Raw genomic sequence first — 23,619 nt, forward strand, 5'->3', positions numbered from 1 at the left:
CACACAGAACACAAACATACATGCAAGGAACACATTCATACACATAAAATAAAAATTTCTAAAAGTAGAAAAGAGCAGACATCCTTGAGTCTCAATAGCAATATTATCAGTTCTGTGTGGGTGACAAGAGGGTTCAGCTTATTGTGCTAACTCGAGGATCCAAGTGGTCATCCCTTTCCTGTTGACATGTATTTTCACTATCATAGCCATTACTCACTATTACCAAGACCAAAGAGTCTGAAACCCTGGAAATGAATGAATGCTTCACTTGGAAAATGATGCGTGCCACTTCTCAAATTTCATTGGCTGAGACAGCCACAGGCCACTCTCAACTTAAAGAGGGCAAGGAGATGTGCTTCTAAAATAAGCCTAGAAGCAAGAGAACCCGACTGTCTGCCATCCACAGTTATGCTTGGAGATCCTGAGCAAAACCTGCCATCTCTTAGCCTCAGTTTCCCCATCTGTGAATGATACTTTTATAAGGATTTCTCGTTGCGAGTGTAAATACGTAGGTTTGTTAGGACACAGCTTTTCTTCTGTGAACATACCCCAGAGATAGAGCCCCAGCCCTTGCTGCAAAGCACAGTCTATAGCAGATAGCAGATAGTTGTCTAGTTCCTGGGAAAGCTGGAGAGTTCTGGAGAGTTTGTGATGGTTTCTTTCTTTCTTCCTTCCTTTCTTTCTTTCTTTTTTTTTTTTTTTCGGTTTTTTGAGACAGGGTTTCTCTGTTTAGCCCTGGCTGTCCTGGAACTCACTTTGTAGACCAGGTTGGCCTCGAACTCAGAAATCCAACTGCCTCTGCCTCCTCCTTTTTTTTTTTTTTTTTTTTTTTTTTAAGATTTATTTATTTATTATATGTAAGTACACTGTAGCTGTCTTCAAACACTCCAGAAGAGGGCGCCAGATCTCGTTATGGATGGTTGTGAGCCACCATGTGGTTGCTGGGATTTGAACTCCAGACCTTCGGAAGAGCAGTCGGGTGCTCTTACCCACTGAAGCCATCTCACCAGCCCCCCTCTGCCTCCTCTTTACTCCAGATTCTCTAACCCTTTGAATATAGTCAGGTCAGCAGGCCAGTTTACCCTTTCTCACTTGTAAGCCACAGAGACACCCGAGGATGTCTGTTGTGACTCATAGATGAGCTAAGCCACAGAAAACACTCCTTTGCTAACCACAAGTGCTGAGGGTGGTTCAGGGAAAACAAACAAGCCAACTCCCCCAAATCTGTGTTTGTGTTCGAGAGCCTGTGTGCCCGCACTGGGAGGCCAGAAGTTGCCTTCGGGTATCTCCCTTAACTATTCTTTTTCTTTCTTTCTTTCTTTCTTTTTTTTTTTTTTTTGGAGAATACTCAGTTTTTGAGGTAGGGTCCCTCACTGAGCCTAGACCTCATCGATCGGCTAGGCAGACTAGTTAGCAAACCAGAGAGCTCTTCTCTTCTCCAGACTCAGATTACAGCGTTGGCTCTGGTGGCCATCCTTTTCTGTTTTATGCTGGGGAAACTCAGGTCTTCACGTTTGTGTATCAAGCATTTTTAAGGACTATGACATCTCCCCAGTACTCTCTCACCGCAAAAGAAGGCATTTCTCAACTTTCTATGCAACATGGCTAAACTCCTTTTTGATTGCCCCTTTCCTGTGGGTCATCTCTGATACACCAGGCTGAACAGTGAACTGAGTGGAAACTATTTTCTTACGGGTTTCCTCTACCAAAGGTTCTGCCTATTACTGGACACACTGTGACTTCCTTGTAGAATTGGATCTGTAGCCCTGCACAGGCTAGCTCTTCAGGCCCTCAGAGCTTGTGAAGCTAAAATAAGGCCAAAGAGGGGTGGGGAGGGCACAGGTAGGGAGGAAAAGGAGGACACTTGAAGGCTGAGGGAACAGATGTCCGTGCAAGGAAGCACAGCGATCGTTAACACTGCCTGGAAGGGAAAAAAAAATCCACGAGGCAGAGAGGTTGTGGCCAGATACCTCTAGGGGTCTCTGGTCAAAGTCCAGAAGGAAAAGCAGGGTTTTGATAAGGGGTACTAATAGGAAGCTCAAAAGCAGGGTCTAGGGTATCCATTTCTGAAGCTTCGAGCAGTAACGCATGAAAGGCAGGATGGGTGGGGGGAGCATTGTTTTCTCAATGCTTCCTCTAATTTCTGAGCGCTAGGATCCCATAGAAGTGAGAACTGTACTCCGCCGTCTTCCCCCGTGGGAGAAGGAGCGGGTGGAGTCCCCGCCTCGCCCCGTCACGTGGCCAAAAGCGCCCTTCGCACGTGACCGCCCTTGTGCTTGGCCAATCAGCCTCTGCAGGGGCGGGGACTTGGGGAGGGGGGGGAAGAGGGCCTCTTCTCGCGAGCCTTGCCGCCGGTGCTCCTGGCCCGCCCACGGCCGCCAGCGGAGGTCTCGCGAGGCTTGGACGCTGCGGCGGTAGGAGGAGGACAGGGAAGGACGGAGCTCGGCCGCGGCTGCCTCCCTCGTTCACTCCCTCGCGCGCGCGCTCGCCCGCCCCCTCCCTCCCTCCCCTCCCTTTCCCCGGCCCCGGCCCCGGCCCATTCGCTGCGCGCTCTCCGGCTAGGGAGGATGTCGGGCTCGTCGCTCCCCGGCGCCCTGGCCCTCTCGCTCTTGCTGGTCTCTGGCTCGCTCCTTCCAGGGCCAGGCGCTGCTCAGAACGGTAAGCCGAGGGGCCGGGGGCGGGTCGGGCGGGGGCGCCCGGCTCTGGCAACCAGAGGGGCCGGGCCCAGGCCTGAGGGGGATGCCGGAGCCGGCAGCGGGCGACCCGGCTGAGGCGAGGAGGTGCTTCGCGGAGAGGTGGAGGCGTCGCTTTGGTGCGAGCCCGGGGCTCTGTAGACAGGTCCGCGGCGTAGGGCTCATCGCGCACCGGGAGCTGGAGTAGCGGGGGCGGCTCTGGAGAAAGCGGCGGGAGACAGGCGTTCGAGTTCGAGCTGGCGGAGGGGTGGTGTCGGCGAGAGAACCGGGCTCCGCGGGCGCTGACACCCGGGATTCTACTGGGGCCCTGGAACCCGGGTGACATTCTGCAAAATGGGAGGAGGGGGGAAGCTGGGGTCAAAAGGATCCCGTAGAATACCTAGAGGCAGCAGACTGCTTGAGTCTCTCAAGGAGAGGGGTTAGTGAGCGATTCGGGAAACCTTGGATTTGGGGGTAGAGGGAAGGTGGGTGGAAAGATGGAGTGGGTTGACTGCAGTAGGGGGACCTGGAGAAGAGAAGCAGCAGTGTCTCCAAACGAGCTGGGGGAAGAGGATTGGGTTTTGCCAAGGAGGGTGGAGTGCTGGGCATTCTAGGGTAGCGGTTGGGAAAGCAAAAGGGAGTTTCTAAATAAGGAGAGGAAAATGAGCAGAGGATGCGGGGAAAGCTTTAAAACCGAGGTAGAAGAAATATCAGGGAAGTAAAGGGTGCCTGGGTATAGTGGTGGGAGTGGGGGAAGACGGAAAAATAAGGGAAGAGAGTAAAATGCAGGAAGTCGGGGGTGTAATGTTGCTTTGTAGCGCGGCGGATACATTAGGGAGGGGACGAGTTGTGGCAAATGCTTTATGATGCTAGTTCGGCCTTTGGGGAGGGCTGGGACACAGCCACATCTGCAGTGGTGGGATTGAGGGCAATGAGAGATGGTGGCAGGGGAGATGGAGGAAGTGGGCTTTTAGAACTGAAAGTTTCAAGATTGCAAAGATGTTATTTCTGAGGAATATGAATGTGGTCTCTGGGTTGGGTTTAAGGTACAGTGGAAGTGAGAATTGGGTTGCGAACTGAAGCTCTTTAGAGAAGATGGTGAAAGATAATAGGCTTGGGGAGCTAAACATGACAGATTCTGTTGGAATTGTCACAGTCCGTTGTTGAACCGCACATTCAGATACAAACCTAAAGGGATAATGAACCTAATTCAGCTATTGTGGAAACAACTATTAGGAGGTTTAAAGATTTCTATTTTAAACATGAAAAAAATTAATGAGAAGTTGGTTAGGGATAGGGAGCCATACATTAGTCATTAGTTTTAATCTCTGAATTTCTTCGTTGTTATGCTAAAACAATTTGAAGTGGCTTTCATTAAAACAAAAATCAGTCAGAGCCAGTGGAGTTGAGTATTTTGAAGACAAACTGAGCTTAAAATGCTAGCGGATACAGTAATAATGTATCACATTTAGTATTGGAAAAAAAGTCACTTTATCAAATATTCCCTTTACAAGGGAATTTTATGCCCCATGGCTTTATTACTTCATGAGCCAGAAAGGAAACATTTGTTTCTTACATTGAATATCCTAAGGATATGGACACTTCCACCCCCTTTTCCTTCAAGTATGAAGCTGTAGAAGGGAAAGGGTAAAGTTAGCCTGATTTGCTCCCTCTATGCTTGGTATCTATGTATATAAATATGTGTTATTTATCATAGATGTGATAACAATGTGAGTTTAATTCTGATTTCAGTTATTTGTGGAAATAACAGTTTCATTTTGCACTATAGATGAGAGATTCTTGATCTTAGATACTTAATCTCTGCTGGCATAAGTTATTTCTGATGATTTATAATATGGTAAATTGTAGTTTCTTAGCAACTAAGGCAAGGTTTTTGGATAGGCCTACAAAGACTCATCTGCTCTTAGTGATAATATGTTCTAAATACAGCATAGTACAGCCTTTCCCTTGAAATGAGCTTGGATTTAGTCACATGACAGGGCTAGTAAAGTGACTATGAACCCATAGTTGAGCTAAATGAATGTAAATTGAATTCATGAAAGAAATGGTTACTTCCCAGTTTATATGGTTAAGGATGCCATTTTAAAGCTTTCTGTAACGTGCCTCAGTGATATTTAAGGTTTCTGTTGATTGTAGTCCTGTAATAGTCTCATTTTGTGTCCTCAAGTGTTTTTACTTTTTTAAACAGTGAAATGAGATACCATGTTATATACCACATAGTATTTAACTATTAGACATACTGATAATAAAAATAATGCTTTGGAAAATCAGTTGTAGAGTCACTGTTTCTGGATTGAAAATGTGGCAGTTTAGATTAGGCATGTAGAAGTTTTTGAAAAAGCTTCTGTTTTTGTTATTCCTTAAGTGAAGAATTTGGTATAGATGGCCAGCAGCATTTCTTTTTAATTCCAAAAGGAATACGATCCATTACCATAGGAATTCAAGTACATTTTACTTTTCATATAAATATTCAGACTTGTAAGGTCACAGTTTCATATAAAACATAAAAATTTTAAGGTATTCAAAGGTTTTAGGTTAAAATTGAACATTAAACCAAGCTCATGATCTAGAGCACAGGCTTTGGACACAGATAGAACTGGTATTTTGTTTTGTGTGTGTGTGTGTGTGTGTGTGTGTGTGTGTGTATAGAGAGTGGTGGGAGGGAGAGAAAGGTGAGAGAGAGAGTGTGTGTGTGTAGATACTAGGGCTCCAACCTTTGTACATACTAGGCAAGCATGGGACCATTGAGCTTTGTCTTCCCAAGGATTGGGTTTGAATTCTAATTCTCTACAGCTAAGTGACCTTGAGTAAGGCAGGCCTTAGTTTGATCTGTGAAATGGGGATTACAGTTAGTCCCATAGGGATGATGTAAGGATTAAATGAGGTAATGAGTCTAGTTGGATTTCATTTTGATACTATTGCAAGTCTTAGTGTTAGCCATAACTATTATTAAAAAGTAGCATGATTGCTTTTCTTCTTATGTGTATTAAGCATTTATTAAAGCTTCTGTCATCATGAATACAAGTTAATAATAGGTCATTTGAAGGTCCCTTACAGAGATTTGTGCCAACCATTTTGCTGCAATTGAAATTCTGGTGAGGAAGTTTATATTCTGTTTGATTGTCTGGGAGATTTCATGGTATTCTTTTCTCCTGACCATGCCTGCAAATGAGTACATTTTCATAAGGGTCAGGTGTAGCCTTTTTATAGAATACCGTTGTTGTAAGAGAAGTAGAATGTAGTACCTGGAAGATGAGGTTTACAGGTGTTAGCTGAACGAATGAATGTGGGATGGAATGTGAAAATGTAGTATGTTCTTCTGAGACTTATTACATTAGATAATTAATACTGTAGGGGCAAGTAGAGAATCTAATGAGTTTTATTGTTAACAGCTGAATTTGAAGAAACCATTTTGCTTAGGTGATTCTTAGCTGTGAACATTATGCTTACAACAGTGCTAGTATCTGCACTAGGTGGTTTATGAGTCTTTTTGTCAAGTGCTGTTAAGTTGTTTGGCAGTTTGCTTTAGACTATCTTTCTACTTAGAGAACTGAAATAAGTATCAGAAAGATAAAATCTTATGAGTGATAGCCGTGGCATCACATGTATGACAAAATGTCAAGCAACAGATTTAAACATAGTTAAAATATTATTTGACTAGAATAAAGAACCTACCTTTGAATAAATAAAGTTTTTCCTAAGGAGACTGTACGTCTTTAATCTCTTTGCACATATTTGTCAGGGGTCTAGTAGGAAAGGTCATCTAACTACAATAGAGCCTATTTCTTGGCTCGTCTTCTAGTTATTGAGTCCATGTTGAGAGACAGGTTTGAGTGTGTGTGTGTGTGTGCGTGTGCGTGTGCGTGCGTATGTAAACACAGAGCTTAACCTATGAGTATGCCAAAGTTTTAACAGAAAATGATGTGCTCCACAGTTAATTTACTTGCCACAAATTAAGATCTGATTTCATTGTAGATCTGATTTCCTGTGAAATCTTGAAAAATTAGACTTACAAGAAATTTTTTGCTTTTTCAATATGGTTTTGCTGTAAAACATTTCCTTGTAGGCTCTAAGGCAGCGGTTTGTGGGCTGCGACCGAAACAACCCTTTCCCCAGGGGAGTCACATATTGGATATCCTGCATATCAGATAGTTATGTTGTGATTCATAATAGTAGTAAAATTACAGTTATCAAGTAGCAACAAAAATAAGCTATGGTTAGGGGTCAGCACAGCATGAGGGCCTGTATTAAAGGGCCACAGCATTAGGAAGGCTGAGAGCAATGCCTCGAAGGTAACATGCTACTGTACTATTGTTTTAATTTCATTACACATAGTTCTTTTTAGTGCTGAGATTAAATTTAGGGCTTCTCAGATGTTAGGCAAGTGTTCTAACTCTTGATCTTAATTTAAAAATTTCTTACACTTATTTACCTGTGTGTATGTGTTTCTGTGCATCTGTGAGTAGGGGTTCATTTCTTGGTACACCTGTGCAAGTGTTGTCTTCTACCATGTAGATTTTGGGGATTGAAGTCAGGTTGTCAGGCCTGGTGATTTGGTGGCAAAGATGACCACCTGTGACTTACAAAGGTGCTCTGTGAGTTTGTATGTTTTTAATTAAAATGTTCGCCGGGCGTGGTGGCGCACACCTTTAATCCTGGCACTTGGGAGGCAGAGGCCAGCCTGGTCTCCGAAGTGAGTTCCAGGACAGCCAGGGCTACATAGAGAGACCCTGTCTCGAAAAAAACCCCAAAAAAACAAAATAAAATGTTCTTTGGAATTCAGATCTATGAGAATGTTTGTTTTTTCCTTTGTTTTATTTTTATTTTATATTTTATGTTTTTGAGAAGGTTTTTGCTGAGCAGCTCCTTTCCTTGAACTTAGATCCTCAAACTTTACCCTCCTGAATGCTAGGAAGTATAAAGATTTTTTTTTTATGCTTTTGGAAAGAGAAGGGGTGCTGTTATCTGTTAAAATGAAGTATATGAGCAAATGAGTGACTGTTGAATACCATACAGAAGGTATTCGGTGAAATTTTGATAGTTTGCTAATAAAATTACAAAGAGAAGCTTTAGAAAAATGGATTTTGTGAAATAATTTCTGTTGTTTAACTCATCCTGTCCTTTTTTTGTCATCGTTGTTGTTGTTTTTTGAGACAGGGTTTCTCTGTATAGCCCTGGCTGTCCTGAAACTCACTTTGTAGACCAGGCTGGCCTGGAACTCAGAAATCCGCCTGCCTCTGCCTTCTGAGTCCTGGGATCAAAGGCGTGCGACACCACAGCCGGCAACTCATCCTGTCTTAACTCGTTGTGTACAACAAGAGCACAATCCGGACAGGATCAAATATAAAGAATGAGGTTTTGAGAGGAAGGGAAAGCCAGAAGGTTGTAGTAGGATAAGGAGAAAAGCTGGATGTTTGAATAAGGAATGCATGGATCTTCATTTGAGAAACATCTGGAGGAGCCGAAGCTGCTAGAAGGAATAGTAGGATGGGGCAAGAGAAATGACTTTCAGTGGTTAAGAACGCATACTGTTCTTCCAGAGCATGAATGTAGCTCCCAGCTGCTTTTGACTCCAGCTTTGGTTTCCATGGGTACTTGTACTTGTGTGCACATACACATGTAGACACATAATAAAAAATAATAAGAGTAAATCTTTAAAAAATTGTAGAGACTTTTAAATAAATTGGCACATCAAAACTGCAAAAGTGGTGCAAAAGAGCACTTCCTGTGAACAACTTGACTTTGATAATGACTGTGAACAAAAACATTTTACATAAATGGTCAAATGACATTAATAATGTAGAGTTTAATTTTAACCTAGGATAATACATTTTAAAACACAGTTGTGAGGCCTTCGAAGACTTTTTTTAATCTTTTTTTTTAATTTATTTTATGTATATGAGTACACTGTAGCTATCAGAAGAGGACATCAGAGCAGGGCAGTGGTGGCGCACGCCTTTGATCCTAGTACTTGAGAGGCAGAGGCAGGTGGATTTCTGAGTTCGAGGCCAGCCTGGTCTATAGAGTGAGTTCCAGAACAGCCAGGGCTACACAGAGATACCCTGTCTTGAAAAACAAAAAACAAACAAACAAAAAAAGAGGGCATCGGATCCCATTACAGATGGTTGTGAGCCACCATGTAGTTGCTGAGAATTGAACTCAGGACCTCTAGAAGAGCAGTCAGTGCTCTTAACCACTGAGCCATCTCTCTAGCCCACACCAACTGTTTTAATCACATTCAAGTGTTTCCTCTTATTCTAAAAATAATTAAGCTTAAAATACTTGTCAGTATCTTAAGACCTTTCCTGGTAGAATGCTGACTAGGCCCAGCGCAGGAGTTGGTTAATGTTGCTTCTCTTTTCCTTCCCTGGCGTATTTTTAGATGGGTGGGTTTGATCATATCTTAGCTGTCTTCCAGTTCTAAAAATGACTTCGTTATTAGACCCAGTGTAGGTTCTACCTCCAATGGGTCTGTATAAGCTTCTGTTTTTATAAGTTTTTAGAAACCTACTTTAGGGATGATGTACTGTTTTGAAATTTGACTTTTTCTGAGTATTCTTCAAATGGTACTTGCAGTTCTTGTTTTAAGGAAGACAGAACAGTAACTGTTATGGAGATTGCAGCTCAGTGCAGATATTGCCAGTGTGAATTAAAAACAGTCAAGAAACAAACATTTTTGCCTGGTAGGTATTTGTATTCCCGTTGGTTGAACACTGTTTGGTTAATGAAGAGATAATGAAATAACACTTTTTAATTATAAATTATAAATTTTATAATTACTTTTAAAATGCTATCCTTTGAGGAAATCTGTTTCTGTATATGAGTTTTTTAAACTATATATCTAAAATGCATTTCAAATCTTTTTGTTGTGGGTAAAAAAAGCAACCCAAATATCTGAATTATATCTGAGGATATTACTAAGTTAATAGCCCGTAGAAACAACACATAAAACAAAAAAATATTTTGTGTACATGTACACATGTATACATGTATATGTTGAGTGCATATATGGGCCCTCAATGCGCCTCAGTGTTTGTTTTGAGGTCAGAAAGCAACTTGTAGGCCAGGCAGTGGTGGTGCAGCCTTTAATCCCAGCACTTGGGAGGCAGAGACAGGCGGATTTCTCAGTTCGAGGCCAACCTGGTTTACAGAGTGAGTTCCAGGACAGCCAGGGCTATACAGAGAAACCCTGTCTCTTAAAAACCAAGGCGGGGGGTTGGTGGGGGGTGGGGGGGAAGAAAACAACTTGTAGAAATTGATTCTCTCCTTACACCAAGTGGGTTCCCAGGATTGAATTCAGGTCATAGAGTTTGAGACTAGCTTAGGTTGCATAGCAGGACTCTTTCTTCAAAATGTGTTTATGCGCACATGTATGCCTGTGACTCAGATGGAAGAATAGTTTATTAGGCCAGTGAGATGGCTCATTAAGTAAAGTTGCTTGCTACCTAGCCTGGTAATCTGAGTTCAATTCCCAGAACCAACCTCCTGCAAGCTGTTCTTTGACCTCCATATAAAGTGCACTCTGGCACACATGCCTCCTTCCCCCAATGCATGGACTCACATAAATAGTGTAATAAAGTTCACAGCTAATGCCGTGTGTTTAACATCTGATGAAGCAGTGTAAGAAAATTATAGTGGCCACCCCAGTTGATTTAACAGTTCATTATTGGGCTATGATAGTTTGAAAATAGTCTTCTTAGTAGAAATAGTGACTGCTTGAATACTGTATTTTCTTGTATTCTTTTTTTTTTAAAGATTTATTTATTTATTATATGTACATACACTGTAACTGTCTTCAGACATTCCAGAAGAGGGAGTCAGATATCCTTATGGATGGTTGTGAGCCACCATGTGGTTGCTGGGATTTGAACTCAGGACCTTCAGAAGAGCAGTCGGGTGCTCTTACCTGCTGAGCCATCTCACCAGCCCCCATTTTCTTGTATTCTTTCAGTACATCAAAATTCCTAATATATTTTAGCGTATAATGAAAAACAGATGTGAATTTTTAATGAATAACGTATTTAGGTATGTGCATATTCCTTACAAATTTATAAAGTTTCTAGGGCACTCACTACTAGATCTTTATAAACATTTTTTCTAGAACATTACAAAATTATAATATCCATCTTTTCTTTATAATAAAAAGAAATAATAATGAAGATAGTGATAGAAGGGTAAACATGTATTTTTAAAAACTGTGGGCTACATTTTCTACTGTACCTTTTTTTTTTAAAGATTTATTAATTATTATATCTAGTAGCTGTCTTTAGACACTCACAAAGAGAGAGTCAGATCTCATTATGGATGGTTGTGAGCCACCATGTGGTTGCTGGGATTTGAACTCAGGACCTTTGAAAGAGCAGTCGGTGCTCTTAACCACTGAGCCATCTCTCCAGCCCCTTTATTGTACCTTTAAAGAAAGGAAACTCAAGTGGGATTCTGAAAATAAGGATATGTGTGCTTCTCTTTCCTTTTAGGAATTCTCTTCTGAATTTCCTGAGGGAATTTTCTACAATTTCAGTCTAAACTCTTAACAAACACAGGAGTCCCTCTCCAAGGTTGTCTTTCCACCTTGAACACTTACAGTGACTACTTGACAAGCAGTCCTTTTATCTTTGAGCAACTTTGTTAGGAAGGTCTCCTTAATGGAGTTCCCTCCCAGTAACTTCTGTCCTTGGGCCCAGCTTTGTTCGCCAAGGGAGTGTTGGAAGGATAGGTGAACCTTCCATCTTCCTCTGCTACTTCTCTTTGCTGATGTCATTTCTAGGACTCATTAAACATATTGTCTCCACAGCTTATGAAATCCAAGCTATAAAGTAACAAACTCATTTTTAATTTTGTATAATTTTAATTTTAGTTTTAAAATTTTAATACATATATAGAAAAGGTAATCTGCATTACTTTATATAAGTGAAGCCATAACTGAAAACCATCAGGAGGTGGTTTGTGCTGTTGTTTTTGTTGTTTAACTAGGAAAGTTGTTCCTTTGCTTTGTGGTTGTTTGTCCCTGGCATGAAAAACCCACTTCCTCAAATGTGCACCTGAAGAGGGAAATTATGAAGTAATGTCACAGAAAGTGTTGGCCAGCACCAATATTTGGAATAAATACAGGAGCAAAGTACAACATCATAAGTTAATTTATAGTTAGGCCTTTAACTTCTGTGGGAGAGGTGATAGCTGAGGTAAGTGTATTACAGTGATGTCAGCTTTTCCTCAGAAACAACTTTGGGGAAATAGTGATGATAGGTGACTTTGAATAGTCATTTAGTTCACGAGATCTCTGAATGTAGTTGTAAATTTGGGGTTAATTTGGCTTCATATATTAGATCTTTTAAATAAGTGGCTCACAACCTGTGGGTCACATACCAGATATCCTATATACTAGATATTTACATTATAATTCATAACAGTAACAAATTTACAGTTTTGAAATAGCAAGTAATTTATGGTTGGTCACTACAACATGAGGAACTGTATTAAAGGATCAAAGGAAGGTTGAGAATCACTGTTTTAAATGAAAAAAAGTTTTTTAATGTTAAAAAAAGAAAAATATATTTTCAGGTATGGAGTCATTTTAGAATTAATGGATTAATTTATTTTTGAGGCCTCCCCCTCCTATATTACAGTTGATTTTCATCCTTCCTCCTCACTTCTTATCCCTCTGCTGGAGTTACAGGAATAGGCTTCCCCACTCAGCTTTGTGAGTTGTTTGCTTGTTTTGTTTTGTTTTGTTTTCAGACAGCAAGCAGAATGTTGCTGTGTAACTTAGACAGGCCTCAAACATGGCAGTGATCCTTCTGCTTTAGCTTCCTGAATGCTGGGATTACATGGATGCTCCTTCATAACTTTATTTTTAAAGATTTTCTATTTCTATTTTATGTGTATGTATATTTTACCTGCATGTATGTCTCTGTATCATATGCGTGCCTGATACCCACACAGGTCAGAATGGCCCTGAAGTTACTTAAAGTTGTGGATGCCATGTAGATGCTCCGGTCCTGTACACGAGCAGAAAGTGCTGGTAACTGCTGAGCCATCATCCCAAGATGTATGCCATCATAGTTTTGAACAATCTAGTCATTTTTACAAGGCATTTATCAGTACTGTCAGCATATACTTTTACAAGTATGTTACTGGCAAAGTATAGGTTTTTTACTCTCCCTTATTTGAACCTGGTGCTGGGAGGGTAGTAACAATACTTTAAGTATTGTTGTAATGAAAACGACTTAATTAGGAATTGTGGCCCTGTTCTCTAGACCCTCTGCCTTTTTGTTAGTGATTGAGTGCAGACTTGGAAGCCTGGAAGCACTGCTATCTTCTGAGCTACACGTGTGTGCTCACTGGGCTGCTGCTGGTTGGAGGGGGTTGGGAGACACACTTCCTTTTGTCAGTGAAGAATCATCTTTTATGAAAGGTCTTAAGTGCAGGACAGTTTTCTTCATTTTGAGTGTTGCTACTTATAGGAAGAAATATGTTATAGTAGGACATATTAAGATGTCCTTCCTTCTGTTGGCAGCTGTCAATGAAATGCCTTCCGATGTATAATTTGAGGGAATGTGTTACATTTAACTTCATATTTTTAAATTATACAAGTTTAACAAGTTTGGGCACCATTACAGGGCAGTAGGAAAAAAATAGCACAGCAGTTTCAGCATTAAAATTATATTCATTAATGCCGTATCTCAAGTCGTTTACCAAGGGAAATGAGTGAATGGCCTTAATGCAAACCAGGAAACTGCTACCTGGAAAAGAGCAAGTACAAAGCAGTTTCAAATTGCTGGCGGTGAACTGTCATTGAATTACCCTTAAACAAGCAACATAGTGTCCATGTAATAAATGACTGTATAATAACATTGGTACTGTTTTCTTATTGAGATTGAACTGCAAATAATTAAGAATACCTTCTATCCACATTTAGGAGAGAGTGTGGATAATTCTACATTGATGGTAGTTTTAAGATTCAGGAGCTAAACTTAGGAAAAGGGAGCACTAGGGGGATGTGGTTGTCTATTAATACCTTCAAGGTAGCAGTGTAAATGAAGTAAGGGAATTAGGCAGTCTCCAAAGATGGATGGGCTGTATGAAAGAGCAAAGGCCTAGAGCTTGGGGAAGAAAAACAGAGGTTTAGCATTTGATGGTATTTTAATGAAACTAGCAGAATAGAGTTATTTGCACTTATCATTGTCAGACTCATCATAAGTAGGGCAAAGAGCTGCTTGAAGGGGCAAAACCAAACCAAACTTCTTGTCGCAGGTAGTGCTTGTTTTGGAGCTCAGTTAGAGAACAGTAAAAATAAAAGCTGAAATGAAATGGGCTTTCCCAAGATTATAAAGGGTCATAAATCATTGCTAGTTCTAAAGTTCTACAGCTATAAAAATTTTATTAGTTTTTAGGAAAATTGATAGCAAGTAAAATAGGATTTTATTTAACTATAACCTTTACGAGCAATTTCTTTTTTCTTTTTCAGTTACTAAGATTGTCTGAATTGTTGAATGCACAGTAACCAGTTCACTGAGCCTCATTTGGGATCTACTAAAATTTTTTTTGACTGTTAGGAATTAGGTCTTTCTTTCGTGTGGCTAAAATGTCCTATTAGGAAAATTCTACCATCTGAAAGGAGAGCTCATAGTACGTTTATTAGTCAAAATCCTTCTGGATTCTAGTTCTAAAAAACGTACCCCCTCCCCATTTTTTCCCTTTAAAACATGTATTTGAGAAATAGGAGTTGGTGTTGTAATTGTGGTAGGGATAGGAATTTACTTGTTGGAGGGTTGCCAGATAAAATGTTGAATGCCAATTTAGATATAATTTTCAGAGAGACAGTGAAGAGATTGTATTAGCTAAATGTGGCAAACCTTTTTTATTTTTCAGAGGAGGGGCATAGATATAGTCTTCACTGTGTAGCTCAGGGAGCTCTGAACTTAGAGGGGGTGATGAATAAGAAAATTGTGTGTGTGTGTAAAATTTGGTGTTTCCATTTAGAACTTTAAAGACATAGAAGCTTATAACTTGGTGTGTGTGTGCCTGTGTGTGTCCCCATGTGTCCTGTCTGTAGTCTCAGCAGCTGTAAGGTGGGAACAGAAGGATTAAGATTAAGGCCATTCTCAACTTGCGTATATGGAGTTAGAGCCCAGCCGGGTCTACCTGGGACTTTCAAACCAAACCAAATAAAAAAAACAAAACAAAACAAAACCTACACCAGAAAGCCTTCTAAAGTAGATTAGTATGGGCAAAATTATGTTACATTGCATGCTTTGAGAAAATACAGCTTAGATATGTGGATTTATTTGGGTTACACTTTAGTTCCCTATGTGTTTTCTTCAGCTACCTTGTTTACAGTTGTTTTTAAATTCTGTGAAAATTAAAACTTTTCATGAAGGTAAGCAGAGGACCTCACTGAGCTCTGCTTATACTCTACTACTGATTCTGGCTTTTGCTTACCTAAAATACTTTTTAAAGTTTAGAACAGTATTGCCTGACAAGGCTACTTCTGGGGCTGATAGAATGCTTGATAGAAAATCTCTTTGCCACAGATAATGCTTTTTTGTTTTATTTTTTATTTATTTTTTTGAATGCTAGCTATGTGTTCTATAGAAATTCCTAAGAAAATTTAAAATTTTAATATAAGGAATGCTAGTCCCTATGACAGGGTCTCATATAGATTAGACTGGTTTTAAACTTTCATGCTTTGAACTTCCCATTGTGTTTTCAAATTTTGACAGCAGATTTTTTCTTAAGTTCTACTTTAGTAAATAAAACAATGAGATAAATGATGAAAGCAATAAAAGCCTTTATCCTTGTTTTCATAGCTCTGTCTGTTGTTCCTTTCTTGCAGAGCATGAATTTTGAGTCCTATTAAAGAGCCTTAGTTACATGTATATCTATTTTTAAAAAAGATTTATTTAAGTATTTTACCTATGTGAGTACTTTGTCTGCATGTACATCTGCACACCAGAAGATGGCATCAGACAATTGTGAGCTGCCATGTGGGTGCTGGGAATTGAATTTAGGACTTTTGGAAGAGTCTTAACTACTGAGCCATCACTCAAGGTCCCATGTACTTCTTATTTTTATAATGTATTTTCATCTTGTTTTTCCAATTTTGATTTCCTTTTCCGTACTTAAGTGATTCTTTCCTGTTATCTTCAGTTGTTTTTTCGTAAGCACTTGGATTTAATTTTATTATTTTAGTTGGTTGTTTTAGCTAGAAGGAGACATTGTTAAACATTTAGTTTGTATTGTACATGTAACAAACATTTAGTTTTCCTCTTTGGATGTTTTGAGTAGAAGGTGACATTGTACTATATACTTGTAACAAGTGTTTAGTTTAAGTCGGTGTTTTAAACAGGAATGTTGCCGGACATGGTGGCGCATGCCTTTAATCCCACCACTTGGGAGGCAGAGGCAGGCGGATTTCTGAGGCCAGCCTGGTCTATAGAGTGAGTTCCAGGACAGCTAGGGCTACACAGAGAAACCCTGTCTCGAAAAAACAAAAAAAAACAAAACAAACCAGGAATGTTTGGGCATTGAGATTTCACTATATTTTCTATTTTCTAATGGGTTTTTAATGGTTTCTTTTTGATATTTTTCTAACATCTTTTAATTCTCACAGGGTCATAATGTTCATATTTCTCAGAAACAGCTCAGCTAGTCTTCGAGGCCTAGGCACAAAGAACATTAATTCCTGATGGAACTAAGAATATCAAGGCAGAGCTGGGCAGGGGTGGCGTTTAATGGTTTCTTTTTGATATTTTTCTAACATGTTTTTATAATCTTTTAATTTTCACAGGGTCATAATGTTCATATTTCTCAGAAACAGCTCAGCTAGTCTTCGAGGCCTAGGCACAAAGAACAATTCCTGATGGAACTAAGAATATCAAGGCAGAGCTGGGCAGGGGTGGCGCACGCCTTTGATCCCAGTACCTGGGAGGCAGAGGCAGGCGGATTTCTGAGTCTAAAGAGTGAGTTCCAAGAGAGCCAGGGCTACACAGAGAAACCCTGTCTCAAAAAACAAAACAAAACAAAACAAAAAAGAATATCAAGGTAGAAAGAATTCCAGATAGGTCGCTAGAAGTAAATATTGATTATGAGCTATGAGGTACTAATATGAGCTTTGGGCTGGTCAATTTTAGAGTTTTCCTGTAACGTTATTCTATACTGTGCCTGTGAACTGTCTGCCATGTAGCACATAGTTTGTTGTGGCAGGTAGATAGAAAAATTCAATTATGGGATGGGGGTGATATTAGGGAGCAATCCAGTTTTACAGCTGTAAGAAGAAAAGAGCGAATTCTTAAATTTGCATTAGAGTGGTGCTTGTGCAAATAATCAGAGCTAAGAGTTCTTTAGCATTTGTATTTCAGTAGCAAATACGTGTATTTTAGCATTTTTCAAAGCCTAGTGGAAGAGTGTATGGAATGTGTTTTAGTGGTAGTGAGGTGTCACTTACCCTTCTGTAACATAATATCTGTTTGTCATTGAAAGAGCTCAAGAATTGTATCAAGTCTTAAACTCTTGAAATAATACCACTGGAAAACTTGACAGGCTTGGCAGTAATAGGTGAGCTTAGGTAACCAGATACACAGGCTTGCCAACTCAAGCCTGTGCAACTCAAGGGTTTCACCAGGCTACATCTTTAGAGTAGGTAGACTTAACTGGAGATATTAGCAGATGGCAAGGATGAACTCTCCTGCATTGACTAGTGGTGAAACAAACTTTCAACATGGAATTATTTCACTTTTCAAAACAAAGGGAAAAGGTTATTGGATTTCTAAAAATTATTAATGCAAACATGAAAAATTCAACATGGAACTTAACAGGGAAACTTCAAGTACTTTAAAGTAAAATATTGAATTTCTCCCTTCTGTGTGAATCAACCCTTTCAGTTTGCTGTGTATGCTTTCAAAGCTTGTTTTGTAGACATATCATTTATATACTGATACTTTATGTTTGGTAGTTTTAACTATGTTACAGTTCATACTATTACATGTAGTTTTTTGAATACAGTGACATTTTCATTTATATAAAGTTAGGGCAGCTCTAGAATACATTTGTTATCACTGAAAAAGATTTATGTTGATGATGAGTTTATTCTTAAGCTGAAATTGGCCTACTGAGAGAGCCTTTAGTGTTCCCAAGGAGAAAGGCTTCATTTAGTGGAAAAGAAAAAATGAGTACTCTGAGTTTTATTCTTAGTTGTACTTTTGAGCAGAAATTTTGAATGTTCATTCATACATCTAACAACTTAGCCATGTGAATAATTTCTGGGGTACCTGCTGGGTTTTAGCAAAAGCATTCTAGAAAATTTCCTGTCCCTTTTCAAGAGAAACGGTAATATTTTGTTTATGCAAATAGTTTTGGTCATAAATGATCTAAAAGAACTAAAAGTTCCTTGTTATTTGTATTTTCATAGCAAATATGTGTATATTTTAGCATGTCTGGGGCACTGGGTAAGTAATAAAACTTGACCCCTCCCCCATTAGAGATGAAGAATCTGTGTGTGGTGATAAACTAATAAAGGCCTCAAACAAGTGCAAATACGTATGAAAGAAAAATAGACTTGGATAGTTGAGTGATTCCCAAGGGATTGAAGAGGCTGCAGCACATTTTAGTACAATTAGAATATTAGTCAACAAAAGTATTTAGATATCAGGGAGGATTTTACAACTAAATTAAAACCAAAGACGGTTTTCTCTAAATGCTAAACCTTTAGAGTAAAAAGGTTTGTTTTTTTTTTTTTTTTTTCCTTTTTTCTTTTTGGTTTTTCGAGACAGGGTTTCTCTGTGTAGCTCTGGCTGTCTTGGGACTCACTTTGTAGACCAGGCTGGCCTCGAACTCTGAAATGCGCCTGCCTCTGCCTCCCGAGTGCTGGGATCAAAGGTGTGCACCACCACTCCCGGCAAGTAAAAAGTTTTTTCTTCGTGATATTATGTAGAATTTCGCTTTGTTAATTAAATACGCCTTTAGAGTAAAAAGGATTTTTTAAAACTAGTAAGTAGAATTTTACTTAGGTAAAAGTATATCTGAGGTGTTACAGTGTTAGAAATTGAGGATTTGGATTTTTTAATTGCAGAAATGGAGAACTCCTTTGCAAATTTACTCTAAAGCCTTTGGACAAGAATGTTTTATACCTTTGGTTCTTGATCTGCTTGGTCAGTCTTGATGCCTTCATGGACTGGGTCTTTGGCATATTTTTGCAAAGTTAGTGATTAAAATACATATGTCATGACTGCACTGAGAACAAAAGGCTAAGACAAACCCCTTTAAAGCTAAGGCAGAATCTATAAAATAGCATGGAAATAATCCCAGTGTAAATCGATTCAGTACATTTTGTTTTTAAGTTTGATGGTACCATAGATTTAATTTGAGGCCTTTACATGCTAGGTAAACACACCTACCTATCTGGCTTATATCCTTCCACTCTCCCTCTTAATTGTTTTTAAATTTTAAAAACTATTTGGAGTATGTGAGTGCTTCCTTGGGCTTGGGCATGCCTCTGACTAGAGACAACATTATGGATGTCTCACCTATCTTACTGTGGGTTTTAGGTATTGAATTCAGGCTTGCCTGTCAAGTGCTCCTACCCACTGAACCATCTATCTGGTTGTTTTCTTTTATTTTTTTTAAAGATTTATTTATTTATTATATGTAAGTACACTGTAGCTGTTTCCAGACGCCCCAGAAGAGAGCATCAGATCTCATTACAGATGGTTGTGAGCCACCATGTAGTTGCTGGGAATTGAACTCAGGACCTTCGGAAGAGCAATCAGTGCACTTAACCGCTGAGCCATCTCTCCAGCCCCTGGCTGTTTTTTTTTTTTTTTTTTTTAAACATTCTTTTATATGTATGAAAAATTTGCCTGCATGTATATATGTGCACCACAAGTGTGTAGTGCCTGAAGAGAGCAGAAGAGGGTATTGAATCTGGAACTAACAATGTGAGCTACCATTCCAACCTGGGCATTCTGGAAGAACAGCCATGGCCTGTAACTGCTGAGCCATTGTTCCAGTCCTATTTGTTTCTGAGACAGGATCCCATTCTTATCCCAGGCAGTAGGCTGGTTCCAAATTTAGTTTGTAACCCACATTGATGCCTTGGTGTTCTAAGTGCTGGAATTACATGTATGAGCTATCATGCCCACTCTCGGTCCCTGTTTTGCTTCTTATTTTTGAGAAAAGGTCTTGCTTAATTACTCAGGCAGGCCTTGAGTATGCTGTCTTTGCCTTTCAAGTAGTTGAGATTCCAGGCTTGTGCCATCAGGACTGAACAATAGCTATTACAAAGCTTGCCATCCTCCTTAGAGGCTAAAGAGCTTTCTTGTCTTTCTTTGACTTTGAAATCTAAGAATACCACATGGTAGAAGACTACAGACACATACTATTAAGTCTCTGCTTGGGAAAAGGAAGAAATATTTTTATCCCTTCTTAATGGGAAGAATATCTTCCAAGTGTAGTTTTAGCAACCACTAGGGAGATACACCAGTATGGACTAGAAGAACGGCTTGTCAAGGTTTCTCAAGAGACCCTGTCTCAAAAGTTTAAGGGAGAGAATGATTGAGATTGATATCCAGTGTTCACCTCAGGACTGTATACACACACATATACACATAAATGTGTGTGTGTGTAATATGTGTGTGTGTGTGTGTGTGTGTGTGTGTGTGTGTGTGTATATATAACTCATGCAAATATACCACACATGCAAAATAATTAATGAAGAGTGTAGCAGTGATACAACTTTTATTATAAATATTTACTATATATACAACCACATATACTGGTTATATATGTATACATAGATATGTGTGTTTGTCCCGTATTACTGTACCAGAGAGTTAGGGTCACTGCTTTAGTCTTCTATACCTTATCTGCATACTTTCCTTCTGCTTACCTCTTGATAACCTCTGATCTTTTCATTGTCCCCATAGATTTGCTTGTTCACAGTGTCATATAATTGAAATTATTCTGTGTAATAGCCTTTCTAGACTGATTTCTTCCAGTTAACAGTACACATTTAAGATTTATCCATGTCTTTTCATGACTTGGTAAATAATTTCTATTCTTTGTTGAATAAAACTTAATATTCTGTAAGTGTGTTTAATTTAAAGAAAGTGTTACTGATTGATTTTAGATTTGAATAGTAAATTTTGCAAGTAGGATCTGTTGATTCTTTTTAACAGTGGGATGAATATATGATAAATTTGAATTTAAGGAGGGTGAAATTGTTTTATTCAAGTATGACTTACAATGGTACTGAATGAACTGTAATTATAAATTGAGAGGTTGTAAAGAAATACAGTTTGTGAAAAATATACTGTTTATAAATAGTGTACTATACTATTTCTTGGACTCTTGCTTAATTTTACTATCTAAAAATTGTTGCACTATTACAAGTTAAGTTGGTAAAATTCGATATTTTGATATACTTGTTAATGTGCTCTTACACATAAAGGAGATATTTTCCCTTCAGTTTATAATACTATATTTTTAAGCATGATTGTGTTTAGAGGGGTTACATGTGTGGATGTATAGGACAATTTTTTGGAGGTGGTGCTTTCTATACCATGGAGGATTGAACTCAGGTTGCCAGGCTTCAGTAGTAAACATCTATACCTGCTGTGCCATCTCACTGGCTCATCACAACTTACTTTAAACATTCAGAGTAAACTAGGCTAGTAATCCCAACTGAGGCAGGATTGCAATTTCAAGGAAAGCCTATTAATCAGTCTCAAAGTAAAAATGGGTAAAGTCCTGTTGTGTAGCCTCAGTCTTTAAAATTGAGAGACCATGGGAACCTAGGAGGGGCAAGGAAACTCTTCATTCTGTTAGAAGTGGAGAGTCTCCTGATCACATGTCTGTGTCACATCCTTTTCTTTTCAGTGGTTTGTTATGTGCCTAGGACGGAGTGGGGGACACATGTATGTATGTTCTGTAAGTGGGGTGCACATCATTATATATATGCAGGTGCATGTGTTTGTGCATACATGTGGAGGCCAGAGGACAACTTGAGGTATCATTCTCAGTCAGCAGCCTCCTTCTGTTTAAAGCAGAGTCTTCTAGTTTGTGACTTGTCAAGTAGGATAGGCAGGCTAGCAGGCCCCAGAGATTGACTCATCTCTGTCTTCACAAGGCGAGGAATCCAAGGTGTGCCAGCCCTCTGTTTTTGTTTTGCTTTTTTCTTTTCTTTTTAAACATGGATACTGAATATTGAACTTGGGTGCTCATGACTTCATGGCATTTAATCACTTATCTTAACTCAGTTGTCTCACTAACTTCCTTTACTTTTGAGCTAGAGTTTGTCTTGTCTAGTCTGGCCCTGAACTTGAGATTGTCCTGCCTCTTATCTCTTGAATCCTGGTATTCCAGGTGTGTACCACTATTCCCAGCATATCCCGTATTTTTCAAAATCAGATTTAGTCTCTGCAGAAATATGGATGAAGTAAAAAAGGTAGGGAAAAGACATCTAAATATTATACCTGATGAACTTACTATTACAATCTAGTAGAAGTTACAGTATCTCTAGATATTTTTCCCCAGAAATGAAAGAATTTGTTTAGCCTTGGGCTTTAAGCTGAGATTCTATAAGTTTGTTTGTTTGTTTTTGTTTTTCCTTATAAGTTGACAAGATTTACCAGGCATGGTAACCCATGTCTTTAATCTCAATACTCAGGAAGCAGAGGTGGTAGGATGGCTGTGACTTGAAGGTCAGGTCAGCCTGGGCTATATAGTGAGATCCTTTCTTTCTTTCTTTTTTTTTTTTTTTTTTTTTTTTTTTTTGGTTTTGGTTTTTTGAGACAGCGTTTCTCTGTGTAGCCCTGGCTGTCCTGAAACTCACTCTGTTGACCAGGCTGGCCTCGAACTCAGAAATCCACCTGCCTCTGCTTCCCAAGCGCTAGGATTAAAGGCGTACGCCACCACGCCCGGCAAGATTATTAACTTTTATAAAGAATCCTGATCTTCCCAGAAAAAGATTTCCTCTCTGGAAATTCTTTTTCATTTTTTAAAGATAGGATCTCGCCAGGCGTGGTGGCACATGCCTTTAATCCTAGCACTTGGGAGGCAGAAGCAGGCAAATTTCTGAGTTCGAGGCCAGCCTGGTCTACAGAGTGAGTTCTAGGACAGCCATGGCTACACAGAGAAACCCTGTTTCAAAAAACCAAAAAAAAAAAAAAGTTAATAATCTCATCATGCATTTTACTCAAGTGGAGTTTAGTGTTGTTTCCAGTGTGGATAATATGCCTTATATCTAAGTCATGGCATCAGGTACATGAAAAGTAGAAGAAAAAAAATGTTATTAAAAGTGTTTTCCCCCAAAATATTTAATTACCAGTTTGATGTATTTTATCCTAGTGAAAGTACCGTGTATTTAGTGGTCAATCTTTGTTTTAGAAAGAATGGTTATGTAAAAAGCTCCATTTTTCTATTCCTCTTAACATTCTCCCTAAATATCACCTCTGCCCATGGCTTCAACTGCCACTAGAGCTGACACTCCCCTGGTCCCCTGGTACATATTCTCAGCTCTGCTTCCTCTTGCATCTTAGGTCCTTACTACATCTCAGAGGGATAACTTGTCTTGTATGTATGTCTCCTCACAAACCTCAGCTTCCCTTTCTTTACTCCGTTTATGGCTATACTCGATGGTCATCAAGTTCATTTCATTTGTTTTCTAAACATTTTTTGTGTTTACTGTATTCACACCACGACAGCCACTCTTAATTGCTTGAGATTCATTTTTTTTTCCCACTTAGATTATTGAAGAAGATTCAAGGTTTTTTCTGACATTGTTCTTCATTTCAGGACTACTTTGTGTTGCCACCATTCACATCAGAATCTTTGTTCATAGGAAAGAAGCCCAGGCTGCCCTTCATAGTCCACAGCATGCTTTTCATTTTTACTTTTCTGAGAAATATCAGCAACTAACAAGTATTTGGGT

The 23,619-nt window shown here is 39.3% G+C and overlaps 1 protein-coding gene across 10 annotated transcripts in view; it reads left to right on the top strand.

Annotated features, from left to right (window-relative positions):
• Nucleotides 1-2,371: 2,371 nt before the first annotated feature.
• Nucleotides 2,372-23,619, top strand: part of Nptn (neuroplastin) — a 70,640-nt gene continuing 49,392 nt past the window's right edge. For 4 of the 10 annotated variants that reach the window (NR_151824.1, NM_001357751.1, NM_009145.2 and 1 more), the window contains exon 1: nt 2,372-2,658. Coding sequence is in view for 7 of the 10 variants with exons in the window: in NM_001357751.1 (NP_001344680.1) it covers nt 2,568-2,658 (91 nt within the window). In the remaining 3 variants the exon portion in view is untranslated. The remainder of the gene's footprint in view (nt 2,659-23,619) is intronic. The other 6 variants (XR_003947819.1, XM_006510883.2, XM_006510882.2 and 3 more) reach the window with 2 other exon arrangements.

Source organism: Mus musculus, chromosome 9 (assembly GCF_000001635.26).
Source record: "Mus musculus strain C57BL/6J chromosome 9, GRCm38.p6 C57BL/6J".
Lineage (NCBI taxonomy): Eukaryota > Metazoa > Chordata > Mammalia > Rodentia > Muridae > Mus > Mus musculus.